The sequence below is a fragment of the Lucilia cuprina genome, chromosome 2 (assembly GCF_022045245.1).
Source record: "Lucilia cuprina isolate Lc7/37 chromosome 2, ASM2204524v1, whole genome shotgun sequence".
NCBI lineage: Eukaryota > Metazoa > Arthropoda > Insecta > Diptera > Calliphoridae > Lucilia > Lucilia cuprina.
The window spans coordinates 25011478-25038934 of record NC_060950.1 but is presented as its reverse complement, the minus strand read 5'-3'; the positions used below and the strand labels follow the sequence as shown (position 1 = coordinate 25038934).

Here is a 27457-nt window from a genome sequence, read left to right as displayed (position 1 = left end):
TAGATAGATAGATAGATAGATAGATAGATAGATAGATAGATAGATAGATAGATAGATAGATAGATAGATAGATAGATAGATAGATAGATAGATAGATAGGTGGATAGAAAGCGGACTAATATATATGAAAGTATTTCTTTAACACATTATTAATAAGACGTTATTAAAGCACTTCTATGTAATCAGAACGAAATATAGTTGCCATTAAAAAGTATGTTAATAGGAAATTTGTTGCAAGTCATTACCATAAGTTCACTTCACATAATTTCTGGCTGGACAAAATTTATATTAAATTTATTTCTCAAAATATAAATTTTATTTCATTTGTACTTTTGTACTATTTTCTCTTTGTGGGTTTCAATATTATTAATTTTTTATTTTATAGCTCATATTGAATTAATTACTTCTTACAATAAACAATAATTTTAAATGAGATATTAATTAGGTGCTTTGTTATATTATTATGAAAATTTGCAATATAAATTAAAAACGTCATTAATTTTAGTCATATACATTTCTGTATATACCTTATTTTTTAAAAATTTTAATTCCATTTAACTCCGATTTAACCAACAAAGATCAGGAAAAATCATTTTCATAAGCGTGTAGACATAATTACTTCATGAGGTAATAACATCGCGGAATCTCTTGCGAGAGTAAGCTCCTCACTTTCTTCGACATTTTCGTCTGCCTACTGTGGTCAACCTAAAAACTCTTAATTCATCATAAAATCCACGTGGATTGAATAAAGCTACTCATAGACTAGCGAAGATCATGTTACCATCTTACTAAACACGAGCATCACAATCCATACTTCAATTTCCGAGAGAAAATCTACGAAACTTAACAGGGATCCATTGTAGAAGAATAACTTACTGGTAATGGCTTCTGCAGGAGCTCTCTAGGCGAGGGGGAATAAGAAAGTAATTGGCTAGGAGTTGGTTCCTAGCCAACGTCTATACGAGTCTGATATCGGAAAGATATAATCATTTATTCGTGTGAAAAACTGCTTTGTTTAGGAGTCCAAATCAGTATGATTTTTTACCTTTTTCTACCTATAAAATGGGCATTTTGCCGATATCACTATAACACTTTAAATCTTGTGTTAATGTCGATAGTTTTATATAAACCGATATTGTCATATGTGTATCATACGTGGCCCTAACCTAGTTCATCTTTAAATAGTGAATGTTTTTTTATTAGTTTTTAGCCAGTTCTTATCCCTCGCGCGGTACTTTTTATATAATTTTCTAAGAACAGGACTACAGTCAAATATTTATACTTGAAAGTGGATACATATATGATTTAAACTCTTATCCTATACAAACATCAGCTTAAATCCACATTCCCCATTAAAGTGTTGTAGAGTATAATGCAACAAATAGCGAACGTAACATCCATTTGTATGAGATCGGACAACTAAACTGTAGTTTGATTTGTCATCCATATATCGCATAGGATATACGATTTTTTCAGATTTTAAACATTATATGTATGTTTATACCAGTATAGGACGAATTAACGTAAGTGAACAAAGAATAAATCCATTTAAGCTGAAATATCATGACTATCGTCAACCACATTTATCACCAAGTCGTCTCCCTACTTCCCGTAAAAAACCAAAAATCCGAACAAAATTTGTAGAAAATTGGAACTTTAATATTATGTTAATTACTAAAAATCTCCCACAAAGAATAGCTTTTTGACAAATCCATTAATAATCAACATTAATTTTCATATTCACCAATAAAATAAATCGCATTAGTAACACATCGAATTTTTAGTCGCATATACATACTTATCCATGTATATGCACGTATACATACATAAGTTCAGATTACTTGTAAGATTTTAAGTAAATCGATCTATTAACAAATAATAATCAACTCGAGCTAAACGATGAAACTATATTATTTGTGTACATTAAAAACATATTTTTCAGATGATTTTCCCATATATTTCCATAGACCCGTATTTTTACCATCTGGAATGGGTCCTATATATCTTGACTCTGTTACAGATACTATAACACTCGGTCTGCCACAACCAACTATTGCATTTGCTAGCGCTCCCGATCTAGATTTACTATCCAGCACTAGTCCAGATCCAAAAATACGTAAAGAATTTATTGAAAACTGGATTTTTAATAATTTAAATAAGTACGAAAAACCTAAAGAATATCGTTATTAAGTGTTTGTTATAAATGTTGCTAAAGGATTTGGAACTTTTTTTAAAATAGCTGTTTTTGTGGAAACTTATTATAATTTTTGTTGTTACTAATATCAGCTATTAATTTTACCCTTCGAGGATTTCAATTTGCAATATTTATTTCAGGATATGTTTTCTGTAGTTCATCAAACACCTAGACCGACCAAAAGTTAATTTACAGTCCTAAACTGTAGTCCATTGTGAATAAATAGTATAAATTTCACACTTTACAACAGTTCTCACTTGACTACAAATCAAATGGCTATAATTTTATCCGTAGTCTGGAGTCTAGGCTATGGAAAAAATAAACAATAATTTAGTCAATAATTCAGACTGTAATATAGTTCAAAAGTCCAGAACATTGTCTAGTCAAGCTAAAGTCGAGTCTATAGTCCAGACAACAGTCTATATATACAAAAAATAATATAGTGTAGTCTATAGTCCTGACTATAGTATATTCTATAGTTTAGTCTATAGTGCAAATTTTATCCTAATCTCTAGCCCAGAATTTAGTATATTGTTCAGAATTAGATCTGGACTTTAGTCTACACTATAGTCTAGTCTTTAGTCTATAATCTAGTGTACAGTTCAGAATAAGATCTGGACTTTAGTACACACTATAGTCAAGTTTTTAGTCCAGATTATAGCCTTTACCATTATTGAAGCTATAGCGTAGTATATAGTTCAAACTATTTACTAATATGGGCTATATATACTCTGATCGTAGTTATGAAAAATATATACCAGAATAAAGTTCAGTTTATATATAGTATAGAGTGTATAAAGTAAAGACTAAACAAGAATAGTCCAGTTAAGATTAAAATTTTGTCAATAATTCAGAATATATTCTATATATAGTTCATTCTATAGTGTATTTTATAGGTAAGACTACTATTACATTTGCTAGCGTCCACTGTCTAAATTTACTATCCAGCACTACAGTATAGTCTTAGGTTAGATTACGGCCTAGTCTTAAGTCAGACTACAGTTTAGTCTACAGTCCATACTATAGTCTAGTATATAGTTCATACTACATTCTAGCCAATGGTCCCGAATATAGTATAGTCATGCTAAAGTCAAGTCTATATTACAAACAATAGTCTAGTCTATAGTTAAGACTTTAGTCTGTAGTGCAGACTATAGTATATTCTATAATGTAGTCTATAACGCAAACTATATCCTAATCTCTAGCTCAGACTATAATCTAGTATACAGTTCAGAACAAGATCTAGACTTTAGTCCACACTATAGCCTAGTCTATCTTCTAGTATGTACTTCAGAATAAGATCCTGATTTAAGTCCACAATATGGTCTAGTCTTTAATCCAAACTATAGCCTATTCCATTATTCATACTATAGCGTATTTACTGTATTTACCCTGATCTGAGTTATGAAAAATATGTACCAGAATGAAGTTCAATATATCAATATATAGTATGGCATAAAGTATAGTTCAATGTTAGATTACAGCCTAGTCCTAAGTCAGACTATAGTTTAGTCTACAGTCCACACTACAGTCTATTCTATAGATCAGACTATAGTCTAGTCTATAGTTCAGACTATAGTTTAGTATATAGTCCAGAAAATAGTCTTATCCATAATCCATACTATAGTCTAGCATTTAGACCATTCCAGACTTCAGTCTAGTTTATAGCCCAGACTAAAATTGTCTATAATTCAGACTATGGTCTAATCTATAGTTCAGACAATAGTTTAGCCTATAGACTAGTGACCAGGGCTAGGCAAAATAATGGACCGATTTCAACCATTTTCAATATGTTCCAAATTTCATCAAATAATCCGTGCGTGCACACAAACATGAACACACAGACGGACATAGCTATATCGACGTAGAAAGTGATCAATATTTTTGGTCTTACAAACATCAACACAAACGCAAAATACCCTCCCACTAAAGTAGTGTAGGGTATAAATAGTTAATCTTCAAAACTATATGACAAACTCTGTGAAATCAGTCCCCCATAAAAGAAATCTGTCCCGACTGTCGGCCATTATCAACTATACTTTCTTATTTTTAATACTATTTAAATACGTATATAATTTTAATTTAAGGCTTTAAAATATTTATTAATATTAAGTTAAAATTTACTTATATTATTTTATATTAAGAAATATTAAGTATATTTTCGAAATCATTTTCATTCATAAATCTGCTTTTTTAGCCCAACGATCTGATGAAGATTTAGATTATGAAGAGGAAGACGTAGAGGGATTCTTTTCGGAAGATGAAACCGATTCTTTTTTTGATCATATTCATTCAGAAACTACATATATCATAGAACGTATAAATTTTATAGAAATTTGGCTTTGGAATACGGGCGAAAATTTTAGGTTGGTCTATCTACACATCATTTTGTCGGCACAAAAAAGCTTTATTTAAATTTTAATATAGTTTGCTATGACTAATCTTTTTGTAAATATTTTATATTGTTATATTGTCCGGCAATGATGGACGACTCAGTGTCCAGTTGATTTCTTCATTTAAAATATCTTCAGTTATGATAAATACAATTTTAATCGGAATTTAAAAACTTACAACCGATAAAAGTAAATAGAGAAACAATTACTATAACTAATGAATATTGGTATCGTGTTTTAAACTAACATAAATAGGTCCTGATAATACAGTGGGACAAAATAAACAAAAGTTGAGATACCTGGGAAGTGACACTATTTTTGTGAAAGGTAGATCCAATTCGAACAAAAATCTGTTTTTGAAGTCTGCCAAACACTTCAAAATTTTGAGATGAGGGTACAAAACCGGGTTTTCGTACCATTAGCACGTATAAGTCAGTAACTTAGTTGCATCTTAAACTATATTAGATTAGACTATAGACTAGACTATAGACTAGATTATGGAATAGACTAAAGTATAGACTAGACTAAAGACTAAACTATAGACTAGACTACAGAATAGACTATAGACTAGACTATGGAATAGACTATAGACTATGCTATAGGCTGGACTACAGAATAGACTACAGATTAGACTATAGACTAGACTATAGACTAGACTATAGACTAGACTATAGACTAGACTATAGACTAGACTATAGACTAGACTATAGACTAGACTATAGACTAGACTATAGACTAGACTATAGACTAGACTATAGACTAGACTATAGACTAGACTATAGACTAGACTATAGACTAGACTATAGACTAGACTGTAGACTAGACTATAGACTAGACTGTAGACTAGACTATAGACTAAACTATAGACTAGACTATAGACTAGACTATAGACTAGACTTTAGACTAAACTATAAACTTTACTATACAGTAGTGCTGAATTTTCGACATTAAGGAATGCTTGATAGAATCAATCACATTAATATATCGTTATTAACAAAAAAATTCGGTAACAATTTTTTCAGATCATCCACATAGATATTATAAACGCTTACAACCTATGCCTATTAATAATCGTAAAACTGCATTATACAGAGGTGGAGCTCATGTCCTTAGTTTACCAGAGCCGCAATATGCACCAACGGGTCATCCTTATGTAAATACAATGTCATCTGGTTCTAGAAAAGAACCAAAAATACGCAAAGATTTTATAGAAAATTGGTTTATAACAATATAAATAAGTACGACAAACCAAGAACTAGGCAAAAAATATTACTAATCATCTTGTGAACGTGTTAATTATAATAATAACAATTCCATTAAATATTGTCATTAAATGTTATTATATTAATTTCATATTTAAAAAGTAATTGGAATAGATTTTTTTAAATTAAACACTAACTCTCGAAACCGTCGTTGGTACAGCTAAGAGAGATCTAGTGCCTGGTTTTTAAAGAAATCTAGTTGTAACTGTTTTGGGACAAAAAAATATACAAATTTACTTATGATATACATATGTACTTGTGTATATGTATATACTTCTTATATATCGTAAGGTAAGAGATATATTTACAGGAATGTAATAAGTACAAATTAATAATTTGTTTTTATAATTGATTCGGAATTATTTATAACAGTATAACAGTTTGAGAAAGTTAATCATTTTGCCATATTAAGCATTCAATTGTGATTTCTAACTAAGTACAAAAATTCTAAGAAAAATTTACGAATCTAAAAATATTACTCTATCCAGTTAAAGGCCATTCATTTAAGTTACATTACATTTGTTTTTCAGACGATTATCCCATATATTTTAATAGACCCTTTTTCCTACCTTTGGGAACGGGACCTATACCACTTGAATCTATAGGAATGACAGGTGTGGCACAACCAACATTTGCACTAGCTGGAGTTCCTCCTCCAGTTTTACCATCCAGCTCGAGTCCAGAACCAAAAATTCGTAAAAAATTTATTGAAAATTGGATTTTCAATAATTTAAATAAGTACGAAAAAACTGTTGATCATTGGTTCTATATAAAGCTTATATTTATCGTTAAGTCTTTGCTATATGTTACTAATTATGGGGCAATATTATTTAATATTTGTTTTAATTTTAGTGACTGTTTGCTTTTTCTAATCGCTGTATACATTTATCAGAAGTTGGGAGAGTTTTCTACTTTCGCTTTTTTTGTAGATTGTTTTTAATTATCTTTTAACTGCCAATTATATTCACTTCTATTTTAGGTACTAATTTGTATCTTTTAATATGTCATTGTATGAGAAAAATATATATTGATTTAAAAAAATTATAAAAATATGATACTGATATCCTACACTAATGCTAATCTTTGTAACATCCAAAAATATTGCTCCTATACCGACCATTATATATACAATCGTCTTAGAATCATTTTCTGAGTCAATGAAACCATGTCCGTCCTTCCGATTGGATGTCCTGGCATGGAAGTACAATTGGATATAATTTTAAACATTTGCCTTTTTTGGGCTCGTTTGGAATCGGTACCTCGAAAGGTCAGAGGTAATTTTTATGTTAAATAGATTAGAATATCTCAAGAAAAACTTATATAGAAAAGTAATGAGTTAAAATGCTAATAAAACTACTTTTCAGTATCTTTTCATTAGTATTTTAACTCGTTATTTTAACACGGTGATGATAATGGAGGCAAGAACTTCTACGCTCGCTTACAAATAGGGAGTTAAAGAAGTACTTGCAGTGTCGCTTACAAAAAAGTTGTTGAGTAAGTTGTTTTGTAATAATAAACATGTAAGTCGGGCGAGCCGATGGACCGATGTAAACCATTTTCAACAGGCTTCGTCTACGGTAGTGTAGAAGATCATGTGGCAAATTTCATTGAATTATCTCTAAAATTGCGACCTATAGTTTGATTACAAGATTTACAAGCCCTATTCGGGGGTTCAGTTGTATGGGGGCTAGGTGAAATAATGAACAAATGTTAACCATTTTCAATAGGCTTTGTCTACGGTTCCATAGAAGATCTTGTGCCAAATTTCATTGAATTATCTCCAAAAATTCGAACTGTTGTTTGATTACAAGGTTTACAAGACCTATTCGGGGGGTCAATTATATTTGGGCTAGATGAAATAATGGACCGATCTTAACCATAGGCTTCGTCCCTGAGACAATAGAAGATCATGTACCAAATTTTATTGAATTATCTCCAAAATTGTGACCTGCAGTTTTATTACAAAACCAGATGGACGGACTAAATCGACTCAGAAAATGATTCTGTTCCGATTGGTATACTCTAAGGTGGGTATAGGACCAATATTATTGTGCCTTTATGATTCTGCTAACTTTTCTAATAATCGGACTTCACCTTAGTCCCCGCACTAAGTTCCTTCAGGAAAGCGTTAATCCCCCCTAATATATTAGTTTTATGAATAATTAACTTCTTTTTAAACATAAATGCATTCAGCAATTTTTTTTGATCCTAGTCCTCACATTTTAATTACATACATAACTGGTTTAGGGTATCATATGGTCGGCCATATCCGACTATACTTTCTCACTTGTTTGACGTTGATTTCATTTAAAAATACTAAACTTTACGAGAGTCTAAAACGAGTATGACATTGCAAAAAAGTACTTACCGCACTCGCTTCCAAATTGGGAGTAAGGTAAGCATTTTTACTACGATCACCTGTAAATACGGAGTTTAGCAAGTAGTTTTGTTTTTGAGAAAAAAATTGTTTACAAGGAAACGTCTGTGATTATTTCATTCTAAGTAATACAGACGGTATATAGTAGTAATTGAAAAATAATTTGTGGAGTAAGTACAAGTCATTACTATGTTATTGCTTTATGCTTAGATGACATCGCAAAAGATTTCGAAACTAAAATATGTAATTTTACAGTCTCTTATATTTCAGGAAATTTTAAACTCAGTAGCGGTAGCTTAAAACAACACCAAAAAATTAAACAAGCAATACCTAATTCGGAACAAATACTAATTCGTAAGAATTTTAAAGATTCATGGATTTTCGAGAATTTTAAAATGTAATTAGAGTTTATTTAAGTGATAATTATTTAGTCGGTGTTGTGTTTTTATTTGAATTATCATTATAAAATTATGTATATTTTTAATTAGATATTTGCTCTTAAAAACGGCCTATGAGATCAAATATTTATATTATAAGGTGGTAAATGACAATATTATGAAGTTTTTTTGAATATTTTTCTTTTATAATAATTGCATTCTTTTAGATCGCTTTTTTATATTGAATAATTTAAATATTAACAAATTCTCAACACATACATACCCAACAAAAACTTGCAAGGAAGAGTAATGAGTTAAAAAGCCGCTTTTCACTACATATTAATAAGCATTTTAATACGTTATATTAAGAAGGTGATGGCGTTGAAGGCAAGTACTTACCACGCTCGCTTAGAAATCAATACCTAAATAAGTGCATACAAATAGGTAGTTAAAAAAGAATGTGTATGTAAGAAACAGTAAGAAACATAGAAGTCATTAAAAGAATACTTGATAGTAATACAGTAGTAGTCATTGAAAAGTAAGTAGTTATATAAGTACAAGTTATTACCGAGTTTTTGCTGAATATATATTAAATTTAACACATATTTAATAATTTAACAAAAATTTTCAGTTTTAAAACGGCGTATTGCAATAAAAATGAAAGGAGACAAGCAGAATCCAGTTCCAAAAACCGACACTAAAACTATGATTCGAAAAAATTTCATAGAAAATTAGATTTTTGAAGAGATGAACACGTAAAATTTCACATTCTTTTGTTTATATATTCGTGATTGTTTTATTGGCATATATATAAGGGTTCTATAGTTAAAACGAAAAGTCGACATTTTGCATTTTATGAAGAGTCGATTTTTCGACTTTTTTCATTTAATTTTTGACTTTTCGAATTTAGGTTTTTTATAAATAGTCGACTTTTCGACTTTTTCTGACTTTTATTCGACTTTTCGATTTTTTTCCGACTTTTGACTTTTTCCGTCTTTTCGAGTTTTTTCGACAGTTTTTGACTTTTTTCGAGTTTTCCCGACTATTTTTCCATTTTTTAGACTTTTTCCGATTTTTTTGACTTTTGACTTTTTCCGACTTTTCGAGTTTTTTCGACAGTTTTTGACTTTCTTCGAGTTTTTCCGACTATTTTTCCACTTTTTCGACTTTTTTCGACATTTTCCGACTTTTTTCGAAAAGTTGAATTTTCGACTTTTTTCAACTGTTTTCCAATTTTTTTTTTATTTTTTTCGACTATTTTTCGATTTTCCGACTTTCGACTTTTATTTACAAAGTCGACTTTTTTCACAGACGATAGTCAAGTTATCGACTTTTTTGGAACAAAATACTCGACTTCCACTTTTCGACTTTTTATCGACAAAAAGTCGATTGTTCGATTATTCGAAAGTCGATTTATAGAACCCTAATATATATGTACATTTGCAATGTTACATTTAATCATTATTACATATTACATTATTATTTGTGTTCCTGTAATGAGTATGGGAAGTCAATTATCTCATTACTTAAGTGTTCCTAAGTAAACAATAACGAAGTCACTTTAAATAATGACTTTCTCTACAGTATTACAGTAATATTGGGCATATTGGGCATAAATTCCATAAATTTTCATGATATGAGCAATTTCGTGATACCTTTTAAAATCAATATCTTAAGATTTGGATGAAATTTGATTTTCAGCCCTATTGCTCCAGAACTTCCGGATTTAGAAGTAGTCGAAGTAGGTCATTTTGAATTAAAAAGAAAATCTGAAACAATAGAGTAATACTTATATGAACTCCTCTGGGCAATTTTTGCTTGAACTTATAGGTGAAAAGTTACACTCATTGGAATAAAACCCTGTATAAGCAAATGTCCAACTTTAACCCCTTCTAAGTCCGGAAGTCCTTGACCAATAGATGATGAAAATTTGTGTCTGGCCTATTATCCAATAGTCCTAACCTTACTGAAAATTTCATCCAAATAGATTGTTTAAATATATATGCTCCATATGATGATTCATATATGATTCGTTTTTAGCTGGAATGACATAATTTTTGTTCAATTTCTTTAACCACCATTTTGTTAAACTAAATTTTATTAATACTTACAGATGAATTCCCTTACCCATTTGTGTATGGTTTTTATTCTTCTGGTCCGATACCCGAAGGCGTTATTATTACAACACCTCGCCCTTTTATTTATACAACAACCGAAACTTTAACACAAACTAACCCAAACTTACCCAAAATTCGTAGTAATTTTATAGAGATTTGGTTTTATCAAGGACTAAATAAGTAAATTTTAAATTCTCTTATAATATATAATATTAAATGGTTTTTGAGATAACAAACTATATAGATGGTGTACTGGATTATATGTTCATAAATTTCCACTCATATTTTATTGCTATTAGTAATTTACTAAAAATATTCATACTGTGACTGACAATCTTAAAAACACCCACCATAAATAAGAATCAGATCCCAGACTTATCTTAATTAAAATATAGTTCTTAATTTTGAAAGTAAGCCAAATCGGTACAAATGTCTAGCGAAGATACAATTAAAATTCAACACGAATAACATACATAAGCGTGTATATATCATAAGAAAGTCTTGATAAGATCATCCTATAATTAGGCTTTACTTTGATGACTTTATCAACATCGGACAAATCACTTTATTTTGAAGTAGTTTAACTAGACCAACAAGATTTTAAACGTTTAATAGAAAATGTACATGGTTAAAATTTGATTTAACAAAAAAAAAATGTTTCTAAATTTTTTCAAGTTTATCGCCGAAGATGTGGTACACGTTCTCGTACAAGATCTCGAACAAAATCAAGAAAATGTTTTAAAGTTTATCAGAACATCGAAATTCGAAATAACTTCCCTGAAACTTGGATATATAAGTGCAAAAATGTGTAATTATTATTGCAATTTTTTCTTTAAATAAAATTATGCATTTTTCGATTAAACTAATTTGGAATGTTAAAATTAAGTTTTTAAACATCTCATAATAATGTCAAATGATTCCTCTTTTAAACTGAGAATTACTATAGCTATAGACCTATGTTCTGTATATATGTATATAAAACCATTTAAAATATAATTATAGTTATTTTGATTCTTTTTTATTATCCGGTTCCAATTTTTAAAGCACCTGCATGCATTCAAATTTCTCAATTTAAAAATAAATTGTATTATATGTATGTCTGTCACTATATAATATCAAATCTTTATAGATTTATTACGTCACTCCTGAAATGAATTTCGGTAATTTATGTTAGACTTGGGGGCTATTAAATTCTTAAACTATTTCTTTCGCTAATAAATTTTGATCTAAATTCTTAAAAAGCTGGAGGTCCACACAACGCGTTTTACGCTTTCTCGCATTCTATGCGTCTGTCAAAAAAGCAGAATCTATGTATTTGTATGCTGAAAGTTAGAAGCACAAAAGCGTAGAATGCCTTTACGTGCAGAATGCTTAAAGTAGATCTACTTTGTACTTTTATAAGTGTCACAAGCAGTGCACGAACATGTCAGCTGATTTTGACATTTTATGTTGTTTATTTAATGCGTATTTATGAATTTTAATAAAATAAAATAAGTTTAATGATAAAAAATAAATAAAAACTGTGGAAAAACGCCAAGTTGTTTAAAAATATAACAAAAAAATTTACGCTTAAAAAGCATCGCATGTAACTTGAAGCCTAGAACGCGAGTAGGTATGAAAAGCGCATAATGTTTGACGCGAAGACGCGTAGTGTGGACCTCCGGCTTAATACTGAATATTAATGTTTTGTAGTTAAGGAATTGTTTATTAATTTGCGCTTTCAGCTTCCGATTTGTGAACTTTTGGTACGATATATGTCTTCGATTTGACCTAGTAGCTATAATAGTTACTTGCGATAGACGAGATAGCCCACATATAAGGTTTTTTCGAAAAAATAACTTTTACGTTTATAACGTTCAAAATCCTTCCACTAATGTAAATTAGGATCGGTTCACTCTTTATATACGGGTAGGTAAAATTTGCCTACCCCTACAGCTATCCATCAACAATGATATCAACTCATTTAAAACTCTTAGTCCCACAGTCGCTTCACTGTGACGTATCATCTGTCTCGGCAACAGCACTGAACTCATTCCTGCTTCTAGGCTTTACCGTGCATCAGTCTTCCAAACGATATATTCTTCCCGCGAATTTGGGTGCTCTACAATAATTGGGACAAGAAAAAGTACAAAGCTCTGAACTGCGGGCTACCGATTCCCGTGCTACTACACTATGTGGTTCTCGTGTTCGATCGCATGATTCCAAATAAATACCGAGAATACATTTCATCATCAACAGTTTATAGTCCCGAGACACTATATGCACCTCAAGAGAACCTTGTTACTGTGTGAAGATTCAACAAGTTAACTATGTTCAGTTATATCCTATATCCTATAAACTAGTTATGAATCATAAAGTAATGAAAACAAAAAAGGCTTAGAGCCAATTATGGGCCGATTAGTTAAGACACTACGATTCTTTTAAAAAGTTGTTTATCTCAAATTTCTTCTATATAAATAGTTGTTAATATTTGTAAGTTAGTGATGGCCTCTATAGTAATTTACTAGAATCATATATTGCCCGATCTTGAATCTTTAATACCAAAGAAAATTTATCAATAGAACATATTTGTCAAAAATTATAGACCTTTTTAAACCCCACCCATTTGGACTGTTTTAAACAGTCGGATATATCAACATCGTCATAGTAAAGGGTTTTAATACGTTAAAAATTTTGGGAATCCAAGAATTAAAATGACTAAAATAAAATTATTCAGGAAACCAATATATTTTAAAAACAATATATATTGTACAAAATTTCAGATAATCAGCCATGGTTGTCGTATTTCTTACTTTTAAGATTAATTATTATTTAAAAACATTTTTTACAGATTATTATGAATATGGTATAACATGGCTGCCAGATTATGAATATGAAGTAATGGCAACAATTTTTCCAAGTACTACCGAAAATTCACCTCACAGTGAACAAAATGAGCCAATTATACGAAAAAATTTCGAAGAAATTTGGATTTATCAAATAATTAATAAGTAATTTTTTTGGGAAATTTTCTATTTTATTAAATGGATTTACTTTGTAATTAACAAATGTGGTGTTTAAATTTTTAAGTATTTGTAAGGAATTTGTTTTTATAGAAACTAATTAATGGGACCTTCACACTATCACACATATTGCGTTTAGACGATCCCATCCATATTTTGACAGTTTATATGATTTGTGTGATCGTGTGGAAGAGGCTTAACTGGATAAATTTTACTTAAGGGCCCTTCACACGTTCCCACTTTACGTACGTAAAGTCTAATGAAAAATTAAAATGAAATTTTATCCGTATAAAAAGAGTATAAAAGTCGTATGATTTATATTTTTTGTGCTTAAACGATTGGTATAAAACAATACAAACGAAAATTGTAGATACCAAATACATGACAAAATTTCCCTGTAAGTCTCTTGATTCTAAGGTACTTTAAAATTACTTAATACTTATAATTTCTAAAAGCATTGAAATACACACGGAGAAAAAACTCTTGAAAAGTAACAAGATTAATACAATCCGTTGTAAAAAGTGAACTTACCACGTTAGTTAACATTTAGACAATGGATTCGTATGCAATTCAAATAATAAATAGTTTTTTTTTCTGACAACCACTGTTGTAGTTTTGGCAACGCATCGTTATCATTGCAACATCACATTGTTGTCATATCGATTACGTTTTACTTAATTACGGCAAAGAATCCTTGTTATTTCGGCTACGAAAAGTTGTAATTTCAAAAACTCAATGTTGTGATTGACAACATAGCGTTGTCACTTAAGTAATAAGTTATTAGTTTTTGCTGATTCGATAACGTGGTATATTTTATATATTTTTGTTGTTGATTTGACTACTAAACGATCATATTTTGACAAAAGATTGTATTGAGTAATAAGAAACACTTTCGTGTCAATTTATTACCAAGCGTGTATAATTTGTAAACATATTTTTTATTCCCTCTGTGTACACTTAATTCCTCTTAGATCCACATATTTCTAATTATAAAGTTTTTAAGAGAACGTAATTTTAGAACCACAATTTATTTTGCGATTACTTAGATAATACAATTTAAAATTGTAATTATATATTTTCTTCCAGACGATTTATTATACTTCAGAGGGGAAGAAGTTATATTTCCTACATATTTAGCAGGTGCCACTGAAAGTGTTGTACAAGCTGAACAAGAGTCTTCTACACTAGCATATATTCGCAAGAACTTTGAAGAAGTTTGGATTTTTAATAAGCTACATAAGTAATTTCATGACATTCTATGTTTTTAAATAGAGTCCTACATCTAATAAGTATTATTCTGTTTTCAATTCAAGCAGAAATGGTTTTATATGTGTATCTAACAAAAATTTTTTATTTGTATCTAATACATTTATCATCACAATTAATCTGAACGGTATACAGTAGGTCTAATAGAAGAATTACTATTTAGACCTAATATTATACGAATCTTTAGCACGTCCTACCGGAAGTATATCAAAGTTCTAAACAGATTCCATACAAACGCCTATTCGAAGCAAATTTGAAGAAGTTCAAATGTTCCATAAGCTTGTTAGTAGCTTTATGACATTCCTGTCCAATTCACAATTGATGTCGTAGCGTTGTATGTCAAAAATTGTTTTCAAATTGTATTTTTGAAACAAAAAGAAATTTCAAATACAAATTAAGACATATTACGATACAACTGTACAACACCGATCCCCCCGGGGGCATGTTACCTTGGCGAAGACCTCCGCCTTGGTGTTATTGCATTCCCGGGGTATAAAGAGGGCCCAATACCTCCAATCTGACCGGGATTGAAAAATTGGTGATTTCAGTCTACTGCTTGGCTTAGTCCTTGCATAGATTGCCAGAGGTCTGACCAGAGCACCGCACAATCTGGTACTACGGGTGGCCAGTTGCCCGCAGGACTATGTCCTGGCTGGTCAGTTGGTTGAGGTTCCTTCGGGATCCACGTAGTGGCTGTTGGTTGAACCCAAATTCGCGGGAAGAGAATAAGTGGCGGTTAAAAGACTGATGCATGATAATAGTCAATATTTCGGGATAAGGTTCGGTGCTGTTGCCGAAATCAACAGATACCCCACAGAGGAGTGACTGTGGGACTAAGCGTTGGAAATGAGTTGGTATCAATTGTATATGATAAAGAATGAATGTAGAGGTATACGGGACTCATCCACCCGTATACCTAAATGAATGTGTCGTATGTTTTTCTCTATGAATGTGTCGAATGAATGAGTTGTGTGCTGGGTTGAATGATTATGAATGAAAGTTATCATATACGAGAGATACCGATTAAGTTTCCTTCCTTGTCCAAATATGTTTCAGAGTTTACTCTGTTCATATTCGACTTGCCACAGCGTGTCACTGTGAGTAAGAACAATGTCTACGGCATATTGATGGATCGTGCTTCGGTCCACCGGTTACGTCTCTAGGTGCTGTTGCCGACTCAACAGAGCCATTGTAGTGTGGTTGTCTTACAACGTGACTACTTTGGCAAGAGATTAGATAGCTCGAGTACTCCAGCAAAGTACTTACGCATGGTACCGGTCATATCCAATGTGCAAAAATTGCCACCTGCGTCTTCATTGAAGACAAAGGGGCGATGGTAGGCCGTTCTCAAGTCTACCCAGTGGATGAAAAAGACCACCGTGAGATAGGCCGACACGGCAGGTGCTCACGTAAAACTATCGACAGTCTGTACAACACCGATGGTGAATTGGACAATTTATGTTTGTATTTCCAACAACCGAATTTAAATTCGTATTGCAAATGGAACTTGTAATAACTGATAACATTTACTAGCAACACTTTCACTAAATTAGTTTTCGACTTCTTTATCCGATCGTAGATGAAATAGTCCATATACCAGTCAATACTTCATAAAGAAGTTCACAGTCTAGCGAATATACTAGACATAAACTTGTCCATAAAAAAGTGCTTGGAATAGTCAATAGACTATAGTACATAGATTAGCTAATCTATTAGTCTATATATAGTAGTAAGTAGTTAAGCAGACTGGTTATTTGACTTGTCAATAGACTTACCAATAAACTAGGTCATATATTAGTCAGTGAAACATTCTATAAACTAATTAGTAGACTAGTCAGTAGATCAGCCAAAAGACTAATTTATTGTATGATCTATTGACTACTCTAACTACCACACTAGTCACTAGACTATACAATAGACTAGTCAACAGACTTTTAAATTGATTTGTCAATGGACTATTCTATCGATAGTTAACAAAATATTAAACTTATCTATAGATTAGTCAATAAACTAGTTAATAGTCTAGTCAATAGAATTGTCCATATTAGTTAACAGACTAATCAATAGACCCCTCTATAAAATATATATTGATCTGTTAACAGTCTATACAATAAACTATTTAATAATGTATTCCATAGATTAATCAATACTAGATAATCAATAGACTAGTCCACATACTGATAAACAGACTAATCAATAGACTATTCTACAAATATTAATAGATTTTTCAAAAGGCTACTTCACAGATTTAAAAACATATACTCAGCAAAAAAAAGAACTTCCAAAGAATCGAAAAATAAGTAGAATTTACTTCATGGAAGTACTGAAAAAGACCGGAAGAAGTGATGATTTTAACACAGGCTTTTCAAGGAAGGATGTTCTTTTTTAAATTCCAAATTCACTACTGAACTGAAGTCACTCTTAGGAAGTAATTTTGATGTTCTTTTTTTGAAGTAATTGTTGCATTATAGAATACAACTAATTTGACTTACATAATATTAAAACAAATAAATAAATTACATGCATTTATCAATTAACTTTAAAATAAAATGGGTTCAAAACAAAATTGGATTCTTTTCACTTCTTTGGAAGTTAAAAAACATCACTTTCACAGAAGGTAAAAAAACTAACTTAGTGCTACTTTTGAAGTGGTGATAAATGTTATTCTTTTGGAAGTACTTCTTTTTTTGCTGGATATGTATATAGTATATGTATAATACAAATGTTTAACTCACATTTTTTTACCTTATAATTTGTTAATAACCCAAATAACATTAAATTTTTTCTTTATATTATTATTTTTCTAGAAGATTACTATAATGATATAATTGACTACACATTTGCAGAAGAATTTGTATTTGACTCAATAGTCCTTGAACCGTCAGCAGTTTCTACCGATAGTGTATCAAAAGTTGAACAAGTCTCAATGCAAACGAATATTCGTAGCAATTTTGAAGAAGTTTGGATTTTTCATAAACTATATAAGTAATTCTATTGTATTCTATGTTTGTTGTCTGATATAACGAATTGGCAATAATATTGTAATTTTTACGGAAATGGGATTTAAAATTAATATACATTGTGGTCCGTTGAAACATTTACACAGACTATAATTCATTAATTTAGACTCTAGACTAGTTTATAAACTTATTTAAAAACTAATCTCTATAACATCGTTTTAGATTATCATAAAGATCATCGATAAGTTCATTGACTCTTTCGTAAAGTAATCTGGTCAATATACTAGACCTGACACTCGTTTTTAGAATCGTTTTTGGACCAGTTCAAAGTTGATAAACTAATCTATAGAAAGTCAAATATACTAGTTCATATACAACTCGGTAGTATGATCGTAGACTAGTTCAAAATTAGACGCTGCACTATTTCATTGCCTAGTAAGTAGACTTGTCAACGAAAGAGTCATTGGAAAAGTCAAGAGACCAATTTACTACTCTTAGAACTAATCGACAATGTATTGGTGGAAGATATCAGAAATCTATATATTGTTGTTGTTATTCATAAAAAAAACCGAAAATGTTCTTTGCCCAGACTTAGACTTGGCAGGTTTATGAATTTGTGTGAGAGAGAGAGGAGAGAGAATATTAATATTTTTGTTTACTTATATCTCACATAAAATCGAAAATTTACATTATGAGTCTAAATCAGTGCTAAACAATAAAAGTCGAGTGAAATCAGTTCTTTACATATATACAATACTAATTCAAAAAAAAATTTCTCTTGTCAACGAAATATTGATGTTAAAACAATTTTTTTAATAAATTTGTTTTTTATTGTAGATTTTAAATATAACCTATTTAAACTTAAGATACCACAAAGTATAGGGCTAAGATTTGGTGTTAACATCGATGGTGATATGGAAATGAACGACGATGGTCTAAATACAAGAATACGCAAACGTTTTACACATATTTGGATTTTTCAAAATTTTCAAAAGTAATTAACCCCAAATAAAGGGAACAAAAATTTTTCTTCATTTAAGTCATTAAAAATTGTAAATTTGGCATTAAATCAAAATAAATTATTTATTTTGCTTAAATATTTTATATTTTAAGTTTATAATTGAAGACCAAAATCTGTATCATTCCGTAGTTGTGGCAACAAAGTTAAATGCTAAGACAAAAACCTTTTTTTTAGGAAAAATTATCCAATTCACAATTGCTGTTGTATGATTGTATGATATTAAGTCGTAATTTGTTCTTAAAGTATTTTATAGGACATACAATGATGCAAGTTATCAGTTTAGTTTCGAATTTGTGTCATAATCTGCATAAATAACTTTCATTTAGATGTAAATCGCTTCTGCCAAAATATTAACTCCCTGCCTCCATATAATAATAACGCTTTATATTCTTAAACGTTCTCCAAATTCCACTTATGTATTTTTTCCTTGCTGTCACAGAGATATTACCGATTACGGATTTCTTACAACTGAGGTTTTATATTATAAAACATAAATAGACTTTAGTGTTAATTTTTACCATATTTAAGTGAATCTGAGTCGATCTGTGGACTTTAAGTTGGGTGTAGAATTATAGATTATAAATTTCTTTTAAAGAGGTTTTTTTTTAGGAATCAGTTGAATAGGTCTACTCTACATACACATGTAACTATTCCGAGCCATTGCTAACGTTTGGATTTGCTAAGTTGAGATCTGGCCTAACGATCCGATGGAGGAAAACTTTTCAAACATTATTTACTGAATACGTTTTGACAACTTGTTGTAATCCCACATTCGAGCGATAGAATAAGTTTATGTTACTCTGCGAATAGGCTGGTTCGAGTGGTATATACTGAACACAATTGTTCAAGATTTAAGCACTCTAATCTGATTTTTCTTTCTTTTTGCCTCTTTTTGACATAAGTACACAGAGGAAAAAGATATATACATGCCTGGTACCAAATTGACAAAGTTTATTAACATTTAGGCAACAGATATGTATAAAATTTCAATTTCAACAACGAATTATTGCAAAAAAGGACTTCCAAAGAAGCGAAAAGTTAGTAGAATTTTATCCTTGCAAGTACTAAAAAAGTGACGATTTCAACACAGACTTGACATAGGAGAGATGTTTTTTTTATTCCAAATTCACTACATCTGAAGTTATTCTCAGGAAGTAATATTTATGTTAATTTCTGAAAGTTATTAAGAAGTGATATTGTAGTATTATAGAATACAACTAATGTGACTTAAATAATATTAAAATAAACAAATAAATTACACGCTTTATGAATCAGCTGCAAAATAAAGTGGTCGGACGAGGCCGAGGGATATTATACCCTACACCCGTTACAAAAATAAAATTTGATTTTGTTTTTTTTTTTTTTATAATAAAGCATTTAAGATGAATTCTACCTTGCCTCATGTATTCATTAAGCCATTGTGAACATTTACGTCAAATTTTGAAGGCGGCTTATAGAGGCTAGGGTCCAACGAGTCTCAATAATTATAAAGTTCATGAGGGTCATCAAGGCTAGTATGGAACTTGGTTTTGCAGCTTATTGTCGAGATATGAGCATATCAAACATAATTATGAACTTAAAAGCGCTATTCGACGGGTTCAGTTGTATGGGGGCTAGGTGAAATAATGGACCGATGTTAACTATTTTCATTCTTGAAACAATAAAAGATCATGTAGCAAATTTCATTGAATTATATTCAAAATTGTGACATATAGTTTTATTACAAGGTTTACAAACTCTTGTATAGGGGCTAGCCGAATTGGACCAATCTTAACTTTTTGCAATAGGCTTCGTCCCAGGAAAAATACAAGATCGTGTACTAAAATTTCATTAAATTGGGATCTGTAGTTTGATTTCAAGGTTTACAGATGGAAGGACGGACATAGCTAAATCGGCACAGAAGTCGATTCTGAGCCGATTGGTTTACTTCAAGTATGGTTTTATGACCAATATTATTGTGCTTTACAAACATCAGCACAAACCCAATATCCCACCCCACTAAATTCAAAAGAATTCAATTTTAAACAAAATTGAATTTATTTCGCTTCTTTGGAAGTTAATAAACATCACTTCCGCAGAAGGTAAACAGATTCACTTTATGCTACTTTTAAAGTGGTGATGAATGTTATTCTTTTGGAAACACTTCGTTTTATTTTTGCTAGGAAGTGTCTTCTTTTCGCTTCTTATGAAGTCAATAAACATCACTTCCACAGAAGGTAAACAGATTCACTTAGTTCTACTTTTAACGTCGTGATAAATGTTATTAGATAGTGTTGTCGTACGTATTTATATACTTTGACAACGAAAGTTATTGAAAAATTAGAAACACTTTGCTGTCAATTTGCTGCCAGGCGTATATGTTTCCTTTTTCCACTGTGCGTTCGTGTTAACGCGTTAGATCTTGAATTTTAGACATTCCATAGATAATTTAAGTAAAACTCATTCATAATAAACAAAAATGACTAACAATTGCTGTACAAGTCCTTGGTTTCCTTAAAGAATCGTGGTACACTTCAATTTTACATTCTAGGCATTAAAATTAAAAGCTTAAGCTTAATATATTTCATTGATAAATGATAATTTTATACATATTTCTTTTAAATATTAGTAAAACAAATATTTGAATATTTTCTTATAATTATAAAAATTTTAAAAATTATTTGTTTCTATGTTTCTGTTACCAGGGTTGGTGTCTTAGCTAAACATGGCTAAAATTGTATAATTTTCTAACTATTAACAAGTGTTTTTTTTTGTAATTTAAAAAACTAATACAATTTCTAACATATTTAAAACTCAATACACTGAAAGAAATTTATTTTATAAACCTACATTATATACATATGTATTCTTTGCATGCTTTATATCATAAATCACACTAATTTCTGTTAATATAAAGCTTTTTGTGTTGTAATTGTTTAAGTGTTAATGTAATTAAATATTTTTATAGAATCAATTAATAATATATTTTATTTCTCCTTTCCTTTGATCCTTATTTCTTTAAAAACTCTATTTAGTACCGATAAAAATGGTTTGGCTACTCTTACCAAAAACATACCCGATACCATTACTTCTTGGGTAGTGACCGGTTTCTCTTTGAACGATAAGACCGGCTTTGGCATGGTGGCAAATCCCACAAACATTGAAGTGTTCCAACCTTTCTTTGTAAGCACTAATTTGCCCTATTCCGTTAAGCGTGGTGAAGTTATATCCATACCCGTAGTAGTCTTCAATTATATGGATAAAGCCTTAGATGCTGAAGTCACAATGGAAAATACCGATGATGAATATGATTTCACTGAAGTTTCGAATGAAATTGAGGAATTAGTTTTAGAGGAGAAGCAACGTGTTAAAAGAGTAACTGTGCCCTCGAATAGTGGTAAAAGTTTGTCTTTTATGATCCGTCCCAATAAGGTGGGTGAAATTACTTTGAAAATTAAAGCCGAAACACCCTTGGCTGGTGATGCTATACATCAAAAACTGAAAGTAGAACCAGAAGGTGTGACACAATATGAAAATCAAGCCGTTTTTATAACTCCTTCTAAAGAACCCGTAAAGAAAACTCTTGAGGCTGCTATACCCAAAGAAGCTGTTTTGGATTCGGAATATTTGGAATTTTCTGTAGTTGGCGATATCTTAGGTCCCACCATTAAGAATATTGATAAATTAGTGCGTAAACCTTATGGTTGTGGTGAACAGAATATGGTTAATTTTGTGCCCAACATTTTAATTTTACACTATTTGGATGCTATTAAACGTGAGATGCCGACTGTGGTTCAGAAGGCGAAAAATTATATGGAAATTGGTTATCAACGTGAATTGAACTATAAACATAAAAATGGAGCTTATAGTGCTTTCGGTGAGGGAAGCAGTGAGCCGAATAGTTGGCTTACCGCTTACGTGGCACGTTCCTTTATACAGGCTAAAAAGTATATAACCATTGATTCGGATGTCATTGATCAAGCATTACAATATGTTGTATCAACTCAATTGGAGAATGGTCAATTTAAACAGACTGGACGTTTATTCCATCCAGCTCATCAGAATGATGTTGGTTTTACAGCTTTTGCATTGCTGGCCTTTTTGGAAGATATGGTAAGTATTAGTATTTGTAGATATTTTACTCTTCATATTTCATCTAAAACATTAATTATTTCCATTTATCTCCTAGGACTATTCCAACAAATACAAATCGGAAGTCGAAAAAGGTATTAAGTATCTGGTGGATAATATTGAAAAAGAAAGCGATACCTATGCTCTTGGCCTGGCAGTGGTGGTCCTAAAGAAAGTACAACATCCTAGTGCTGACAAGCTAATGGAAAAACTGGAAAAATTAGCTCATGAAGAAAATGGTGTTAAATGGTGGACAAAATCGTCAAAGGATCATAACAATGATATTGAAATAACAGCTTATATATTGGAAGCTTATGTATACACCGAACCAGCTGGAAAACTGTTACCCATTATTAAATGGTTGATTGGTAATCGTAATAGTAATGGTGGTTTCGATTCAACACAAGACACAGTTGTAGGTCTACAAGCTCTTATCAAATTTGCTGAGAAGTATATTGCTGGGGCAGATGGTAAAATGACGATTAAATTTGAGGCTCAAGATGGAGAGGGAAAAGAGACCACAAAGGGTAGTTTTTCGGTAGATAAAGAGAATTCATTGATTTTGCAAACTCATGTGGTAAGTCTGTTTAAGCATATTGTTAACTTCCTATATCACTTATAAACTTTTCTTATTCCTCTATAGCTTCCCAAATCCTCACGTCAAATAACATTAGAGGCCAATGGTGAAGGTTCATCACTGGTACAATTATCTTATCGTTATAATTTAGCCAACAAAGATGATAAACCTAGTTTCTGCATTAAGCACACAATTCAATCAACCGATTATCCTAGTCTACTACAAATGGATGTTTGCACTGAGTTTGTACCCGGCGCCAATAGTGATTTAAAAGAATCTAATATGGCCATTATGGAAATATATCTACCATCTGGATTTACCGCCGACGCCGATAAGTTCGATGCCATACGTCAAGCCAAACAAGTGCAACGTGTTGAAACTAAGAATTCCGATACAGCTATTATTATCTATTTCGATTATCTAACGGCTGGTGAAGAGGTGTGCTTCAATGTTAATGCCGAGAAGACTCATGCCGTGGCCAAGCAAAAGCCCGCCGCAATCACTATGTATGACTACTATAATTCTGATCAACGCGCCACTGTTTACTATGAAGTCAAGTCGTCGTTGTGTGATATTTGCGAAGAGGGTGAATGTGGTAAAGGCTGTGAAAATAAAGATGCCAATAAAAAGGCATAAATTATATCATGTATTAATGGAATAAATATTAACAAATTAATAACTAAATAAATATCAATGTTTTTTTTTTTTTTTTAATTCAAAGTTAAAACAAGTAAGAGTATTGTATTCGGCTGTGACGAATCTCATATACCCACCATCAAACCGTATGCCGTAAAAGGAATGCTTATATGGGGTTAGGGTTAATTCTGAACCGATTTTGGCTCGCGTGAAACTTACTTACTTACTTGCATCACATTTCATTGCAATACCCGAATTTTTTAACCAGTAATGAATTTTAAAGTAATATTCTGAAAGAAACCTTGTATGGCGTAGGGTAAATTACGGACCGATCCTTTCTAAATTCGTTGGATAGATTTTGGCTACCATTAAACTCATGTGTGTCAAATTTCGTCAGTACATTCATATTTTTAACAAGTAGAAAAGTATAGTCGGGCATGGCCGACCATATAATACCCTAACCCATGAGTATATTTTTAAAATTTTAACTTTTTATAAAATTTTTATATTTTATAAAGAAACTTTTATGTTAAATATTGCCATAATTCCAAAATATTTAAGCATTTTATTGATTAAAAAAAAACTAAAAATGAGGCTTTATATGGGTCAAATATGGGCCGATCCTCGGTAAATTTGGGAAAAGGATATATTATAAATAACAGTTAGTTTTGTTGAGTTTCATTGCGACACAATTGGTTACAAGTCAATTTTAGACGTTTAAGACATTTTTTGAAGGGGGGTTTGTATGGGGGCTAGGGTCAAATAAGGGCCGATCCTTACGAAAATCTGCAGTGTCATTTATACTTATATAAAACTTATTTGTGCCAATTTTTAGAGAGATAGCAGAATATTTGACGTAATTAAGGCATAAAAAGTTTAAATCAGTAGGTGCGGTTGTATAGGGGCCAGGTGAAATAATGGACCGATTTCAACCATTTTCAATAGGCTTGTGCCCAAAACATGCTTGGTCCAAATTTCATCAAATTATCTAGAAAATTGCGGCCTGTACCTTGAGCACAAGGTTTACATGGACAACCAGCCGGACAGACGGACGGAGGGACGGACATATCTTAATCGACTCAAAAATGATTCTGAATCGATCGGTATACTTTAAGGTGGGTGTTGTTTTTGTATGTTACAAACATCAGCACAAACGTATAATACCCTACCCACTATAGTGGTGTAGGGTATAAAAACGTAATGAGCATTATAGTCATTTGCTGAGGGTGGCTTTATATACGGGCCATTTATGGGCCGATCCAAAAAAAAATGATTACAGAGCTTTAAAGCCATTTTCTGAAGTGAACCCAATAGGCAAAGTAGGGTCAATTATGGATTTATCCACATTAATGTTGGTAAAGAGATTTTGGCTCGCGAGGAACTTAATTTTATAAAATTTTATTGCTCTATTCGCATATTTTAGCAGTAATGAGCGTTGAAGTCATTTTCAGAATTGGTAGGGTCATTTATGGGCCGATCCTTAAGGAAATGGTTAACAGGTTTTGATTCGTAAGAAACTTACTTATACCGATTTTCATCGCTATTCTCGAATTTTTAGGCCAGTAATGAGTGTAAAAGTCATTTTCTGTAGGGAACCCCATATAAGGTCCCCTAATAGGGGGGTAGGGTCATTTTTGGGCCGATCCTAAAAAAATTCTTTAAAAGGTTTTGCTTCGTAAGAAACTTACTTAAACCGTTATATTTTCATCGTTATACTCGAATTTTTAGGTCAGTAGTGAGAGTTAAAGTCATTTTAAAACGGGGACTTTATATGGGGGTAGGGTCATTTATGGGCCGAACATAAAAAAATTTGGTAAAGAGCTTTAAATTTGTATGAAACTTATTTATGTCAAATTTCTTCGTTATACTCGAATTTTTATTTATATGAAGGGTAGGGTCATTTATGGGCCGATCAAACTAATAGACGAATCATTCGATAAATTGTACATTTTGATTGATATGATTTGATTTTCATTAAATCCGCAGTAAAGATTTTTTTATTATTTTGAAAATTTTTAAAATTAAATTTCTATTTTTTTTAACATTAAATTTATAAACTAACGTAAATTACTTAATCTAATTATATTATTATTTCTTAAATATTCTTTATTCTCATTGTTTAAAATTAACTAACTAAATTTCTTCGTATGGTCACCTTATAGTCAGAATTACTGAATACTAATATAGAAGACTTTTAAATATGAAATTATTATCATAAAATTACATTTAAATGACACTATACACTTAAAAAAAAGAAAGCAGTACAACACCGCGTATGGATTATATTACTTAAGTAATATAATCCTTATACGCACCCAAAGTTTTAAAACCCTACATTTGTCTCTTGATTGAATCAAAGCTTATCAAATTAAGCAAATCATCAGTCATCGGGCGCCTGCTGACAACGATGGACTTATATACCGTGAGTTAAAATTTTTTTTTTATTATTAATTCACCAATTTATTTCACTATATAACACATAACACTAAGACTTTCAAAGAAAACGTAACATAATTATTTAAATATTTAATATTTGATATTAATTTTATATTTAACTTTTCCAAAATAAAACTTATTACTTAAATTTAATTCAAAATTATCTTACATTTGAGCCATCCTAATAATAATACATACTACACTGAAAAAAATCCATACCTAATATATACGAAAAATGTCGTATATTGTACGAATCGTTCGTTGTTTCGCAACACGAAATTCTTTCGTAATATATACGAAATTGTACGAAATATTTTAGTATAATGCAAAATATTCTTGAAAAAAATTAATTTACATAAATTGAAAAAAGGGAATTTTGAATAAATATGATAAAATTAAGGAAATATTAATTTATTCAAATATTTTTGTTCATTTTAAAATAAATTTTCTAATTTAAGTTTAAAATTATTCTCCACACGAATTTTCAATTTTTTATGAAAATAATTCGTGAATAATATTATACTTACACCTTAATTCTCTGTCAGCATGGAAAACAATACAATCAATGATTTCTTGGGATTTATATTTATTAATCCACCCTCCGACGAGCACAGCCGTTATATGAAGAACAACTCTTCAAAGAATTACCCTTACATGTGAAATTAAAAATTGTATTTATTGTAAAAATAATTCAAATTCAGCGCATTAAATCTTAAATGCACGTCATCA

At 30.8% G+C, this 27457-nt stretch overlaps 1 protein-coding gene across 13 annotated transcripts in view; it reads left to right on the top strand.

Moving 5' to 3' along the window:
* Window positions 1-24339, top strand: part of LOC111687584 (CD109 antigen-like) — a 47864-nt gene extending 23525 nt beyond the window's left edge. For 3 of the 13 annotated variants that reach the window (XM_023450027.2, XM_046945040.1, XM_023450029.2), the window contains exons 6-8: window positions 21984-23061; window positions 23138-23656; window positions 23723-24339. In XM_023450027.2, the coding sequence (XP_023305795.2) occupies window positions 21984-23061; window positions 23138-23656; window positions 23723-24292 (2167 nt within the window). In that variant the 3' untranslated portion in view covers window positions 24293-24339. Of the gene's footprint in view, window positions 1-1942; window positions 2160-4391; window positions 4561-6379; window positions 6588-8481; window positions 8624-10716; window positions 10901-13550; window positions 13711-14808; window positions 14963-17795; window positions 17974-21983; window positions 23062-23137; window positions 23657-23722 lie in introns of all 13 variants that reach the window. The other 10 variants (XM_023450030.2, XM_046945041.1, XM_023450028.2 and 7 more) reach the window with 10 other exon arrangements.
* Window positions 24340-27457: the final 3118 nt, after the last annotated feature.